At 47.6% G+C, this 14,348-nt stretch overlaps 1 protein-coding gene across 1 annotated transcript in view; it reads right to left on the reverse strand.

The window, feature by feature from the left end:
- Nucleotides 1–2,204: 2,204 nt before the first annotated feature.
- Nucleotides 2,205–14,348, reverse strand: part of LIMD1 (LIM domain containing 1) — a 72,885-nt gene continuing 60,741 nt past the window's right edge. The window contains exons 5-8 of the mRNA XM_043885548.1: nt 9,891–10,021; nt 9,266–9,317; nt 8,224–8,292; nt 2,205–6,591 (exon numbers count right to left, since the gene is read on the reverse strand). Coding sequence (XP_043741483.1) covers nt 6,454–6,591; nt 8,224–8,292; nt 9,266–9,317; nt 9,891–10,021 — 390 coding nt within the window. The 3' untranslated portion in view covers nt 2,205–6,453. The remainder of the gene's footprint in view (nt 6,592–8,223; nt 8,293–9,265; nt 9,318–9,890; nt 10,022–14,348) is intronic.

Genomic DNA, 14,348 nt, shown 5'->3' on the forward strand with positions numbered 1-14,348 from the left:
ACAGCTCCTTTTATTGGTGCCTGAGTGGAAGACCTAAGAAGGACGGAAGGTCTGTGTTGGAAAGGAGAGTGAAACCTGAAACGTAACATCTGACACTGTCCATTCACTAATCATTCAATCGATCAGTAGTAACTCTCCAATACGTTTTTTCCTCCTGAAGAAATTACAGGACATTTGTAAAATACAGAAAGGTACTGGGAATTAAAAAAGAAAATCCAAATTCCCATCACGAGATCATATTAACATCATAATCTCTCATTACAATCAGCGTCATAATTTTTTCTTATGGACTTTTTTCCATTTTTTTTAATATAAATAAACCTATACACGTATTTTTTCCAAATCCTTTCAATTGAAGGAAATTGCTTTACAGAATTTTGTTGTTTTCTGTCAAACCTCAAGTATTTTTTCCAAATTTGAGATTAACAAATGTCTTTGTGTTCTCATTTTGTTCCCTTAGCTTTCATCTGAGACTTATGGTCATTAAATATTCCTTGAAGATAGCCCATGAAAAAACTAGATATTTTAAATATTAACCTCTTTGTTGGGAATTTGGGTTGTCAGTTTAATACTTTTTAAAAAATAATGCTGTTGAATTATTTCTGATATGTCTTAAAATTTTTTAGATGTTGAATGATCAGACAGACATTTTTAAGGTCCATTTCATGGATGTTTTTAAGACTGATACATACTTTCACACTGCCTGCCAAAAAACTAGATACACATTTCCATCAATACCATCAGTTTCCCTGAATGCTAATGAGTATTATAAATTTCATTATTTTTTGCAATTTTCATAATTGAAAAATGGAACTTCCTTTTGCTTATATTTATTACTTGATGTATATATTTTATCTTGATATATGTACTAATTTTCTTAATAGATTTGTTGAACTTTTAAATATATTAAGGTTTTAATTCTTTAGCTGTCAAACACATTGCAACATTTTTAGTTTATTTACATTTTCCTTTGCCCTTTATTTTTGAACCTCCAGTAATTTTCACTTTTATATACTCAATAATTACCTTATGATTTTTTTTCAAATTGGTTTGTTTGTATTGCTTTTTTCCATGTACTTTGATCCACTTGTAATTTATTTTGTTGATCGTCCCCATGGAAAGATCAAGTAAGTCTTTAAACCTGTAACTTGAGCAGTGGCTTCCCTGGTAGCTCAGATGGTGAAGAATTTGCCTGCAATTCAAGAGATCTGGGTTCAGTCCCTAGGTTGGGAAGATCCCCTGGAGAAGGGAACAGCTACCCACTCCAATGTTCTTGCCTGGAGAATTCCGCAGACAGAGGAGCCCGGAAGGCTACTTTCACTTTCTTTCAAGAGCTCTGCTTGCTCCTTGAACTGTGTACGTATATGTGCTGTGCTCAGTCCTGTTTGACTCTTTGTGACCCCCTGGAATGTACCCGCCAGGCTCCTCTGTCCATGGAATATTCCAGGCAAGAATACTGCAGTGGGTTGCCATTTCCTCCTCTGGGGGATCTTCCTGACCCAGGGATGGAACCTGCATCTCTTGAGTCTCCTGCAGTGGCAGGCCGATTCTTTACCACTGAGCCAGTGGGGAAGCCCTTACTTGGACTAGTTCAGTCAATTCCACAATAGTCCCATAAGTTAAGTTCGGTTGTTATAGCCATTTTCACAGATGAGGGAACACAATTTGCTTATGTTCATTGAGCAGTTAGGTGGTAGAGCCTGAGTTAGATCTTGAATCCAGGCTTTTGATCCCAAAGGTGCCCTGCCCAAGGCTTCCTCTGCACCAGAGGGCTGACCACATGAGTAGACTCAGGGTCATTCCCTCTCTGCTCATGGATGGCAATCACATATGCTCCTGACCCCTTCTTCCATGCGAGAGCAACCAGGAGACATCTCTCGTCCTGGGCATACCCCAACCCAGACGTTTTCCCCAACTACATCTTCATCCCCTGTAGCGTCAGTTGTAGAAAAACAGCAGCCTACGTCTGTAAAGTCGGAATAGCCACTCTCGTTCCTTGCCCCTTCCCCTTGCAAGACCTGCCTTCCTGCACATGTCTGCCTTAAATCTAGAGGGTCACTCACCTCTGGGATTCAATATCCTGTGATAAACCATAATGGCAAGGAAAAAAAAAAACCCAGAGCTCTAAAAGACCAAATCCCGTTAGCAAAAAGCACCATCTACTTATTACTCCACACACAGAAAAGAAGATCCAGGAAACATCATTATGGTGGAGATCACTTTAATAGTCTACAAATTAAGGCAGTTTTATTGTCATGAGATTTTGAATAGTTTTACAGTAACAGTAAAAAATTTTGAATAATTTTATCATAACAATATTCTGAATAATTTTATAGTAACAATATTCTGAATAATTTTATAGTAACAGTAAAATTATGAATAATTTTACAGTAACAATATTTTGAATCAAAGTAAAAGAAGAGACACAGGGAGGGGACAATGATTTCTCTGCCAAGTGAACTTTTCATCCACTCTATGGAAATTTCCCACATCTGTCCAGTTCTGGCTCAGAACAAATGATAGCTAACACATCTTCCTCATCTTTTTCCTATAGCTTTTAAAAGTTGTTAATACTTCAGATAGTAACTGGGAAATCAGGACTCATTCCTGGCACAAAGGAGAAGACAAAGCATGTGGTTTCCTGGCCCATAGTTTGAATAAGTGCATCAGACAGCAACAGTTTGGGGTCAAGTCTTGCACACGTTCTTTGCAAGAGCACCAGCAGCCATCATAGCCCTCCTAAACTTTCACACTTGTAGGAAACAGCACATAAACATGGCCTGCAAAGAAGTGTGAATTCCAGATCATTCTCTCAAATTCTAACATTATTCTTTTTCATCGTGGGTGACTCGAGCCCAGGGAAACAAGTCAATGGCAGGACCTGAAAGCATTGGAACTCTTTGATTACATCACTGGCCGCCCAGGACTCAGGAGAACAACCCCAGTGGACTCGGCTGAAAGCGGTTTCCACTCAAGCGCTATAACCACGGAGCAGCAGAGTCCTGCCGCCACATGCAGACAATGACCCAACAGGACTCAATGCCCTTCCTTATAAAAAATGAACAAATCACTTTCTACTCAGCCATGGATGGGAGGATAACAGCAGAGAGAATCCTGATACTATAGGCCCAACTGGCTTTGCTCAGGGCACCCAGACAGTCTTTGAAGGACCCTAGCTGGGGTGTAAAAAATGACAAGAAAAAAAACTAAGGGGCAAAGTGAAACAAGGGGGAAGGTTGGAGGCTGGCTCTGGGGTCTGGAATCAGCCATAATTCTTGTTTTATCTAAAGTCGAAACTCAAAATAGGGCTATCTGCTCTACCTTTTGAAACAAACTTACTCATCCTGGTCTAGGAAGCGCTTGTGTATTCTGTGTGTGCGTGCTAAGTTGCTTCAGTTGTGTCCAACTCATTGCAATACTATGGACTGTAGCCCGCCAGGCTCCTCTGTTCATGGGATTCTCCAGATAAGAATTCTGGAGTAAGTTGCCATTTCCTCCTCTAGGGGATCTTCGTGACCCACGGATCGAACCCGGGTCTATTATGTCTCCTCCATTTGGCAGGTGGATTCTTTACCACTAGTGCCACCTGGAAAGCCCATGTTCTTTCTACACACCTATAAATAACTACCTGTTACAGCTTGATTTGGTTAATAAATTATAGAAAGTTTAAAATACCTGGTAAGTGTGCATCTACTCATGGCTTTTGTGCAAGGGCCTGAGGAGGAGACAGAACTGGCACAAGATTCCTACCCAGTACCCTCTCCAGGGGAACCTGATAATAAGAGAAGCTGCTGCTCAGATTTCTAGAATGTCTAGAAATTCTGTTACTGTTCTTCTTCAATGGTATGAAATATTTGCTGAGATACCGAAATTGCCTCAGTCGAGTCCACTTTAAAATTTTCATTTCAAAAATCAATCACTGGTTTTTAAACAACAGTTGCTCTTCGAACAACCCTAGGGTTAATCCTCATATAACTTACAGTCAGCCGTCTGTAACCATGGTCCCCCTGCATTGTGGATTCAACCAACCACAGATTGTGTAGTACCAACTGCCCGCGGTATTTAACTACTGAAAAATAGCCACGTATCAGTGGACACAGGCAATTCAAACCTGTGTTGTTCAAAGGTCAACTGTTACCCAATTTGCAAACAAATCCTCTACTTCAGACGTGGCTCCAAGGCAGTTTTCTTTGCTCTGCTTGACTTGAAAGTGGAGCAAAGTCCTGTCATCAAGGCCAGAAATCAACCTAGGTTGGCCGAGGCAGGTTAAGACATACTGACTGGCTCCATCTGTCCACCAGCCTCACGGAGGCTGAGCTGGATGATGTACTGGGAAGGGAGCGGTGACCCCAGGGTTGGCTTCCCTAGCCCCCCTACACTCACGGGTTTTTAAGAGGCTCAGCCTGTGAAAAGGAACCAATGGAAGCAAACATCACAGCCTGGGTTGAAGAGACATCTGGCCAAAGCATCCCAGCAGAATGAAATTAACCGAAATGGAGAAGCCAAGCCACGGCCAGTTCCGTGCTGCTCACAGGCAGCTGCCACCAAATGAGCCAAAACATGGCCTAGAAGCAGAGCAGGGCCAGTGAAGTGAATAGCCTGTGAGTCCCTTGTGCCTTTGGGTTCCACGGACACCCTCCGAGGTCCCAGCCACCCAATCCCTGACTCTGGGTGTGAGGCCAGGAGGCAGAGAGCAGCCGCCGGCCTCCGTGTTCCCGGCCGGGCTGGCAGCAGTGAGACGGCCCCTGCCTTCTTGCAGCAAGGCCCAGGGCTCCTCCCCATGGGCTGAGAGGGTGAGTGCCAGCCAAGCTTTTTCTTCCCCTTTCTTCTCATTGAAATACCAAAGGGTACTGACCTCTGGCCTTGGGCGTGTGACAGACTTTGGCCTTGAAATCCTGCCAGTGTGTGGCCCTTAGCCCCCGCCACCCTGGGGGAACCAGGGTGATGCAGTGAATAAGGCAAGAGTACCCAGTGTCAATCAGATCTGTCCCCAGCTGGCCCTTAGCTATGATTTCAGTGTTCTGACCCACTGGCCTGACCTGGGCGAAGCCAGAGATTCCTGACATGCACTGGCTGCGTCCAGCGTGATGGCTGAGTCCCTCCTTAATCTGAAGCTCTTTTCTGTGAGGTATTTTTTGTGTGTGTGGGAGACTGAAAGTAGAGGGAAACAACTTTTTTAAAAAGAAGGGAAAAAAAAACACAGACAAAAGCAGTGTACCTTAAACTGGTTTCTTCAGATGTAATGCCTGGGCCAGGAATTGGGCGAGAGAGAAACCTGTGAAATGAATATAATAACTTATGCTGATTCTCTCTCCCAGGCTGGCTTTGAGATCTCACACACACACAGTCTCCTCGTTTATAAGGGGCTAGGTCTCAGTACATGCGGGCACCCTTTCCCAAAGCCCATGTTAAATAAGCGAAACACAAGAGGATCCCCACAGAAGATCCTGAATCCTGCCTTTGCAGGAGCAACTCTGAAGTTCCAGACTCTCGAGAGCTCCAGAGGGAAAAGGGCAAACAGGCGGGCAAAAGAGGCCTGGCGCCCGCACCAAGTTCTCATCCCAAAGCCCACTTGGATAGAACAGGATCGACCTCTGCCAGACCCCCCGGCTGCCTTTAAAGGCATGAGGATCTGCAGGGGCACCAAAATGCTATCCAGGTACGAGGAGGAAATTCCATCTCATTTCAAATCTTGGTTCTGCTTTAACCAAGTGAATTCCTCCTAAGATGCAGAGCACATGTTAGAACTTCCCTTTTGCAAGGATGCAATTAAAATTTGCAGCCATTCTACAGAAGTGAAGCTCTGGAGTGGAAGGAAGTCTTAAATTATGGTGTGTGTGTGTGGGGGGGGGTGTTTGGGTGTGTGTGTACGCAGTTGGGCAGGGGTGTTTGTGGGGGCGGGGAGGGGGTGTGTGTGTTTGGGAGGGTGTGTGTGTGTCTGGGAGGGTGTGTGTGTGTCTGTGTGTGTGTGTTTGGGAGGGTGTGTGTGTGTGTCTGTGTGTGGTTGGGAGGGGATGTTTAGGTGCAGGTATTTCCCAAAGTGGAGGGAAAGGACTGAACACACTGGCAGCTGAAATCTCTCTCCAGAGCATGCGCTGAGTGCAAGTCTCTCCCTCTGAAGCATGAGCCCCTCCCAGAAGGACAGGAGGGTTCACTCGGTCGCGTTACTGAGATCCATCACATGCCACGCGCTTGCCAGGGTGTCTTCCTGAGTCGTCTGATGAGGATGTGGCAGTGGAGAAAGGCACTTGGAAAATACACAGTCCCAGACCGGCAGGGATCCCCTCCCTGGTTCAAGGAAAGGCACCCCCTGCACACACGCAGGAAATCACCTGCCTCCCCCTGCTCGCCCGGCCCCAGTCCCACCCCAGGGGTGACTGGGATGAACCGGTGGGCTTCTCAGGGTGCAGCCCTGGCTCCTTGTCTGGCCGTGAGATCTGCGGGAGGCTCTGGCTAGAAGTGGTGCTGGCGAAGGGCTGCGGGCGAGGGGCCCTTCTCCAGCCTCTTGACATGGCAGGAGTGGCAGAACAGGTGGTCCTCCAGCGGGTAGCACCGGTGACCATCTTCATCATTGAGCTCCAGGCCGCAGTCCTGGAGTGAGGCAAAAACAGGCAGTGGTGGCGAAACAAAAAACAGACTGCAAGAGCTCCTGGATGCCTTCTGATTTCAGTACCTTTAGACCATGAGATTTCTGCACCTTGTCTTACATCCCTGGATGTCTTCCAGTGTCTCCTGGTTGTAGGTTCCCACAGCCTACAAGTCTGCGGGAACTTGAATAGAATTTGTATCCTGCTGTTGCGTGAAAATTGTATAAATCTTATGCTGAATTGGTTCACAGTGCTTTTCAGGTCTACTCTATTTTTCTACTTGTCTGTCTATTCTGTTAATTTCTGAGAGTTTGATACTGAAATTCCAACTAAAAATTCTTAATTTATCTACTTAAAAGTTGTAATATATAGTGGAACTATATGTAACTTTGATCTACATTTTCCAAGTCTCCTGTAAATGTCTTATCATACTTTCATAATTAAAATAAACAGATTGTAGGAGTGACATGAAGGCAAAACACAGACCCAGAAGCCAGCAGAGGGTGCTGTCTGTCTGGGCAGAAAATGCCAGCACAGAGACGCAGTTCCAGCCTGCCCAGGGAGGGTCTGGACTGTGCTCTTCGATGCCTGAACCACTGGCTACAGGAAGCTCTCAGCAGTTGCAATGGTGCTGCTAGGAAATGAGATGTCATGGCAGGGCCAACACAGACCAGATTTCTAGAAATAGGATGGGAAAAGGATATGGAATAGCTCCGGAAGAATCCTTTATCTAGACTGTGCGTTGAATCAATCACATATTGGATATATCAGTTCAGTTCAGTGGCTCAGTCGTGTCCGACTCTTTGCGACTTGAATAAAAGCACAGTCCAGCAAGTTCCTCAACGTTTTTCTCCAGCACCTGGGGTACCACTGACAGTGATTCCCACCTATTTCTTCAGTGCTGGCAGTGGAGTCAAGCTGTATGTCCCCCACGCTTGCTGTTCTCCCTGCCCACAGCTCACAAAATAAATCACTCCTTCTGTGGGTGAGTCCACTTAATTCTGGCTGAAACTCCACAGGCACTTTCATCATTTGTGTCCTTCACAACCCCCGGCCCTCCTGACAGTGATGGGGCACCAGTGACTCCTTCAGCCTGGGGTGTGACAGCAGAGATGGGACCGACGGGGTCCACCTGCCTTCACACCTACCAGTGACATGCCTGTTTCCAAGTGGGGCATGGCGCAGGGGTGGGGAGGGTTTTTTCATGATTTTCAGTGCTCAGCTGAAGAAAGGGGCGCCTGGCAGACAGAACAGCCTACAAGCTGAAGGGGAGGGAGTCTATTCCCCCAAATGACACACCTGCCTGACAATCTGGCCCCGCAAAAGGATCTGAAACCCATGCTTCCCGCCACCCACTCCCTTAACTCTGCAGCTTCAGGGAGAGCAGCCATGACCAGTTCAGGACTCGGTGTTCACAAAGGTGGAGAAAATAGTAAAAAGACTGTTATACCCAATCATCTGCATCGTTTGCAACCTCCACCCCCCACCACCAAATCAGGCTTCACCCCACTTCTTCCATCAGCTCTGGGGCAGAGCCCCTGGCCCACATCTTGCCCCCATCAACCCATGATGCTTCCTTCTTGGACTTTTATGACGCGTTCTGAGGGCCTTCTAGGGCAGGGAGGGGCCCGCCTACCTCACAGTGGTAACACTCCACGTGATAGTCTCTGTCCATGGACACGACGCGGATGGTCTCATCTGAACCCTAGACCGAAAGAGAGCAAGAACCTGAGGCTAGCTGGGGGGCCATCGGGCTCTGTGGCCATGGGGTGGGAGAGGGCTCCGGGGTAGCAAGACAGTGGCCTTAGGAGAAGAGCAGAAATCAGCCGTGGATACTAACAGTGGCAGGAAAAAGGACACAATTAGGGGATGAGGGGGAAGTGAGAGGGATGTGGGTCTACCATCTGGAATGCTGGAGTCAACAGTGAAAAGACCACCTACGGGGTCTTGTTCATCTCTTGTCATCTAATCTGGGAGTTAGTATCAAGTCAGAGACTACTTTGCAGAGACTTCCCACACGTCCACTGCAGCGGGCACACGTTCGATCCCTGGCTAGGGAGCGAAGATCTCGCATGCTGTGTGGTACAGCCAAAAAAAGAATAAAAAAAATTTTTTAAAGAAACTGACCGAATTACAGGGACAAATAGGGTGTAAGAAGGGCACCAGGCTCAGGAAGGCAGCTAATAAGAGAGAGGCTTCTTGGTGCGGACACCACCGTCTCAGAGCTGAGATTTTAGAATTTTTAAACAGACAGAAGAACAGGGCTTCCTGGGGACCCCAGCTGATAGAGAAACCACTTGGAATGCAGGAGACGCCGGTTCAATTCCTGGGTCGGGAAGTTCCCATGGAGAAGGGGTAGGCTACCCACTCCAGTCTTCTTAGGCTTCCCAGGTGGCTCAGATGGTAAAGAATCTGCCTGCAATGCAGGACACCTGGGTTCTGTCCCTGGGTTGGAGAGATCCCCTGGGGAAGGGCATGGCAACCCACTCCAGTATTCTGGCCTGGATAATCCCCATGGGCAGAGGAGCCTGGCGGGCTACAGTCCACATGGTCGCAAAGAGCTGGACATGACTGAGCGACAGCACAGCACCGCTCGAGAACAGGACACAGATCTTGTAAATGACCCAGGGAGGTATGTCTTGGAAGACCCCAGGAGCAGAGCTGAGAAAGCATCTTACCTCAGGAGGAAGGATGGGAAGGCCACAGGCTGCACACTTGGGGGCCAACACTCTGTGGGGAGAAGCAGAGAGTGGTCAGGCTCGCCCCATCTCCCGCCCGTCCCATGTCACACGAACCCCTTTATGAAGACGGGCCTGGCACACTCTTGAGACTACTGCTTTGGGCTTGTTCCCCAGCGGCAACAAGCGCACGTGGCCCCCTCAGTCCACTGGGGGTGGAGACTGGCCTGTCTGTTTACCCCCACTCACGGTGTCTGGTGAAGCCTCAGGCAAACTGGGGGTGTGGAGGCCAGCCCTGAATCGGCGCCTGTTGAAGTCTGGTAAGGCTGGAGCCACAGGGCTTGGCAGACTCCCCTAGAGGCCTAGCCAGGGCATCCGATTATAGGTTTCTTTGGTCCTGTTTTCCCAGTAAACATAATTCCTTAACCAGTTCCTGTCTGTATCGGCATCCACTGCCCCCGAGGCCCGGGCTGCACCCCTCCAAACCACTGCACACTGGCTGCTCTGTGGAGAGCGGTGCAAACGGCCTGCAGACACGCCTCCGCGGGTCCCCCGCCCTCCACTCTGCAGGGCTGCAGCCAGCGTGGCTGGCGTGAGCGGCTCTTCCCACCCCGTCCCTCCTTACTTGTGGTAATCCCGGACACAGTAGATCTTGTTCTCTGAGTCCACGGTGAAGGGCACCCCGTCCAAACACTCATTACAGATGACGCAGCGGAAGCAGCCGGGGTGGTAGGACTTCCCCAGGGCCTGCAGGATCTGGGGGGGCAAAAGGAAGAGGCCAGGACTCAGCAGGGATTATAGGGAAGGAAGGGAGAGACACATCAGACCAAGAGACCACATGGGAAAGTGTCACCCTCACACCGGTCCATCCTCAAGGAGATCAACCCTGAATACTCGTTAGAAGGACTGATGCTGAAGCTGAAGCTCCAACACTTTGGCCACCTGATGGGAAGAGCTGACTCAGTGGAAAAGACCCTGATGCTGGGAAAGACTGAAGGCAAAAGGAGAAGGTGGTGGCAAAGGATGAGACGGTTAGATAGCATCACCGATTCAAAGGACATAAATTTAAGTAAACACTGGGAGATAGTGGAGGACAAAAGAGGCTGGTGTGCTGAAGTCCATGGGGTTGAAAAGAGTAGGATAGGACTTAGTAACTGAACAACACTCATCCCAGTTTCATGTGGACCAAGTCAAAAGATGATGACAGACTTCCCTGGTGGTCCAGTGGTTAAGACTTCACTTTCCAATGCAAGGGGTATGGGTTCGTTCCCTGGCTGGGAAGCTAGGATCCCACATGCCTTCAGGCCAGAAAACCAAAACACAAAACCTAAAACAGAAGCCATATTGTAACAAATTTCATAAAGACTTAAAAATGGTCCACATCAAAACAATTCTTAAAAAAAAAAAAGATGATGAGGCAGGAAAGGCTAACCAAGTTACAGGCATAAACAGGAAGAAACCCAACGGGATCCTTCTCCAGCACTTATAAATCTCCAGCAGGGAGGGTTCTCTATCAAAACCCATGATTCTCTGTACGAAATGATGCAAAGCAAGGCCATGAAAAGACCCACCCCAGATTTGAGAAGCGGCTAGTACAAGGAAAGACAAAACTTAACTCCTTAAGGAAACAGCAGAGCTCAGAAAAAATCCTCTTAACTTCTCCCTCCTGAGTGCCCCTTCTAAGCAGCTTTGTCTCTGGTTATAATCCAGAAGCCGTGACTCTTATCTCAAATCCAAGTGTAAGTAAAGCCTCTTTGTTATTGCTGCTTTTAAACACAGCCAAGAGAAAGCCCCAGGCACCTTCTTCCTCTAAGTGTCATTAGATCTGGATGTGGTTGATACCTGGGACTGTTAGAGGCCATCCTGAAACCAGGACAGAGCCTAGACTCAGAAGGTGGGAGAGAAATGAACATCCTCGGTGATGGAGATGAGTCAGCAAATTAACTCTCCACCGAACTGCCTACCCCCCAGCCTCTTAGGTGAGATAAAACACTTTTGCTGATAAGTTCAATGGTTCTCAAAGTTTTGCCTCTGGACCTGCAACATCAGCGTCCTTTGGGAACCTAATTAAAATGCACGTTCTTGGGCCCTGCCCAGCAACCGGTGTTTTAGTATAGTGATTCTGACACAGGCGGAAGTTTGGGAACCACCAGCTTCTCAAACTTGAGCTGAGTTTCTGTGATTTGCTGCTCAAAGTACCTCCAATAATTCAGCAGCAGATTCGTTTCTGGGATTACCTGCACCATGACACTCAGCACAAACAACACAACCGTGGAATCAACGCCAGCGAGCCTGCACCAAAGTGCCCGTTGGTGAGGAACGTACAAAGCAGTCATGAGCATCCCCAAGTAGGACCACACAGAAAGCCTCCCACCAGGCAGAAGGGGACTTGGAACTAAACAGAACCTCGGCAGAGGGTTGTGAGTTCCGTGGGAAAGCTGTGCCGTGTCCTGGCTCCTTCCAGTGCCCGACGCTGCCTGCAGAGGCCAACACCACACCTCACAGCTTGCAGTCCGGGGGGCACCAGGAGGACACGGTGCTAGTCCAGCTCTCCTCAGAAAGCTCAGCTTTCAAGCTTCCTCATTCCCTCTGGGATTTCATTAACCTCCCAGCCTCCTCAAGCTGCCCAAGTAGGAAGAATAAGTGGCTGGGCTTCAAAGACTCCTTGGCAATCTGGACCTTGGAACGCATTTTGTCCCAGTCTAATGCTGTCGTGGCAGAGACAGACCCTTAATTTAACCCACACTGTGCCAGAGGGTAATGATGCCATTTTGCTGCACTCTGACTAGCTATAATAACTTTTTTTCAGGTGGGAAATGCCCAGTTTCAACCTCCAAGCCCAGAGTATTTCCCTCAATGAACAAAGATGGAGCAGAGACAGACAGTTTACATCATGAGCTGGACAACCGAATTGTAACTGAAGGAATGGTAACTGAAAGAATCTTTCTCTATATTGTTATGATTCTTAGTGGCAATTATGAGTTCTATTGTTAAAACTAAGTGTCACTATCAGACAGACATTGGCTGAAAGTTTTCAAGTCTGAGAGCAGACCTATAAGAATCCAGGGGCGATTTGGCTTTATCCCACAGGGTAGAGAAGGTCTCCAAACTTAGTTCCTTTCCTTCCTATATGCACAAGCTGATCCTTATGCCTTTCAACCGGGAGTGGCTTTGTAACTTTCTTTGATCAACAGAATGAGGAAGGGGGACTTCCCTGGCAGTTCGGTGGTTAAGACTCCAGGCTATCAATTCCGGGGGCATGAGTTTGATCCCTGGTCAAGGAACTAAGATCCCATATGTCTGTCAGCATAGCCAAAAATAAAAAAAAAAGGAATGAGAAAGAAATGATGTTCTGAGATTTTTTTAAGCCAATGATGAAAGAAAACTGGTAGCTTCCACTTCCTCTCTTGTTGAAAGGAAGCCAGGCTAGACTATTGAGTAAGATTAGTGGCCACAGGGAGAGAAGCCTGGAGGGTGAGAGGTCACCTTGTGTACCAGCTGAACACAGCTGAGGAAGTGACCCCAGCCATTGCCACATGGAGCAGAAGAACGGCTCTGTCGAGCCTTGACCTAATTCCTCACCCATGGAATCATGATCAATAATATTCATGTAGCAATAGATAAGGGCTTCCCAGGTGGCTTAGTGGTAAAGAATCCACCTGCCAATGCAGGGGACGTGGGTTCAATCCCCTGGGTGGGAAGATCCTCTGGAGTCAGAAATGGCAACCCACTCCAGCATTCTAGCCTGGAAAATCCCACGGACAGAGGAACCCGGAGGCCTACAGTCCATGGGGTGGCAAAGAGTTGGACACAACTGAGCGACTGAGCACACACACAGCAATATATTAATGCAACACCCTGAGACGGAGCGAAGACTTAGTATATTGAGAAATAAGAACAGGGTACAGTCACGTTCATAAATTTGGACACTGTTGGCCTCAAATACGGTAGGTTTGTTGGAAGGGCTCTAAAACCAAGGGCAAAATCTGCTAGAGAAAAGGAGCCCTGTGGAGTTGGGCAGGGACCTGGGGAAGGTGGGAGTGAGGCAGGCTCCACCTGCCTCCTCCAGGGGGATGGCTGGAGGCCCGTGTTCCGAGGGAGGCCTCAGCCGCTTATGAGGACGCCGCTCACGGGGCCACGCTGTGCTGCACTGCGTCAGAGCCTGGAGCGCAGCAGGGTCTCCTCCGCCCCGGTTCTCTGTTTTCCACCTGTCAGCATAAAACCAGCTTATGTCCATCAAAGACATGCCTACGAGTGTTCATGGCAGCTCAGTCATAAATGGCCCAAAACTGGAAAACACCCAAATCCCCATCTGCAGGAAAATGGATAAATAAATGGTGCTATATCCACACAGTGAAATTCTACTTAGCAATGAGAAGAAATGAACTTAAAACACACACAACAACATGGATGAATCTCCAAAACATTTTCTAAGTGAGAAAAGGCAGATCAAAGGAGTCTATACTGTATGATTCTACAGTATGGAGTTCCAGGACCAGTGAAACAAGTCTGGGGCCACAGAGGTCAGAATGGTGGGTGTCTTTCTGGATATGGAAAATATTCTAGATCTTGATCTGTATGGTGTTAACATAGGTATAGTGGTAAAGAACCCGCCTGACAATGTAGAAGATGCAGGAGACAGGGGTTAGATCCCTGGGTGGGGAAGATTCCCTGGAGATGGAAATGGCACCCAATTCCTTTCTTGCCTGGGAAAGCCCATGGACAGAGGAGCCTGGTGGGCTACAGTCCATGGGGTCGCAAAGACACAAATGAGCGACTAAGCACACAGATGCATAAATATTCATTCAGCTGTGCACGTAAGACATGCACCCTCTGGGGTGTTTCTCAATAAAAAATGGTAAAAGAAAAAAAAAATACAACTAGTTTAATTCCCTTCACCAGAACAGAATTAATGGCTCAGCTTAGAGAGGTTAGATTTAATTCTTGCAATGAAAAGAATGGGATATAATGATTCTCTCTGACCAATATATGAAAGAAATTCGACAGGGCTGATGTCCAGTGGTGGACAATTTGATCCCTGACACAGAATAAGAACCCTGTACTCATAAACCTCACAAACTGA

The sequence above is a fragment of the Cervus elaphus genome, chromosome 24, assembly GCF_910594005.1.
Source record: "Cervus elaphus chromosome 24, mCerEla1.1, whole genome shotgun sequence".
Taxonomy (NCBI): Eukaryota; Metazoa; Chordata; class Mammalia; order Artiodactyla; family Cervidae; genus Cervus; species Cervus elaphus.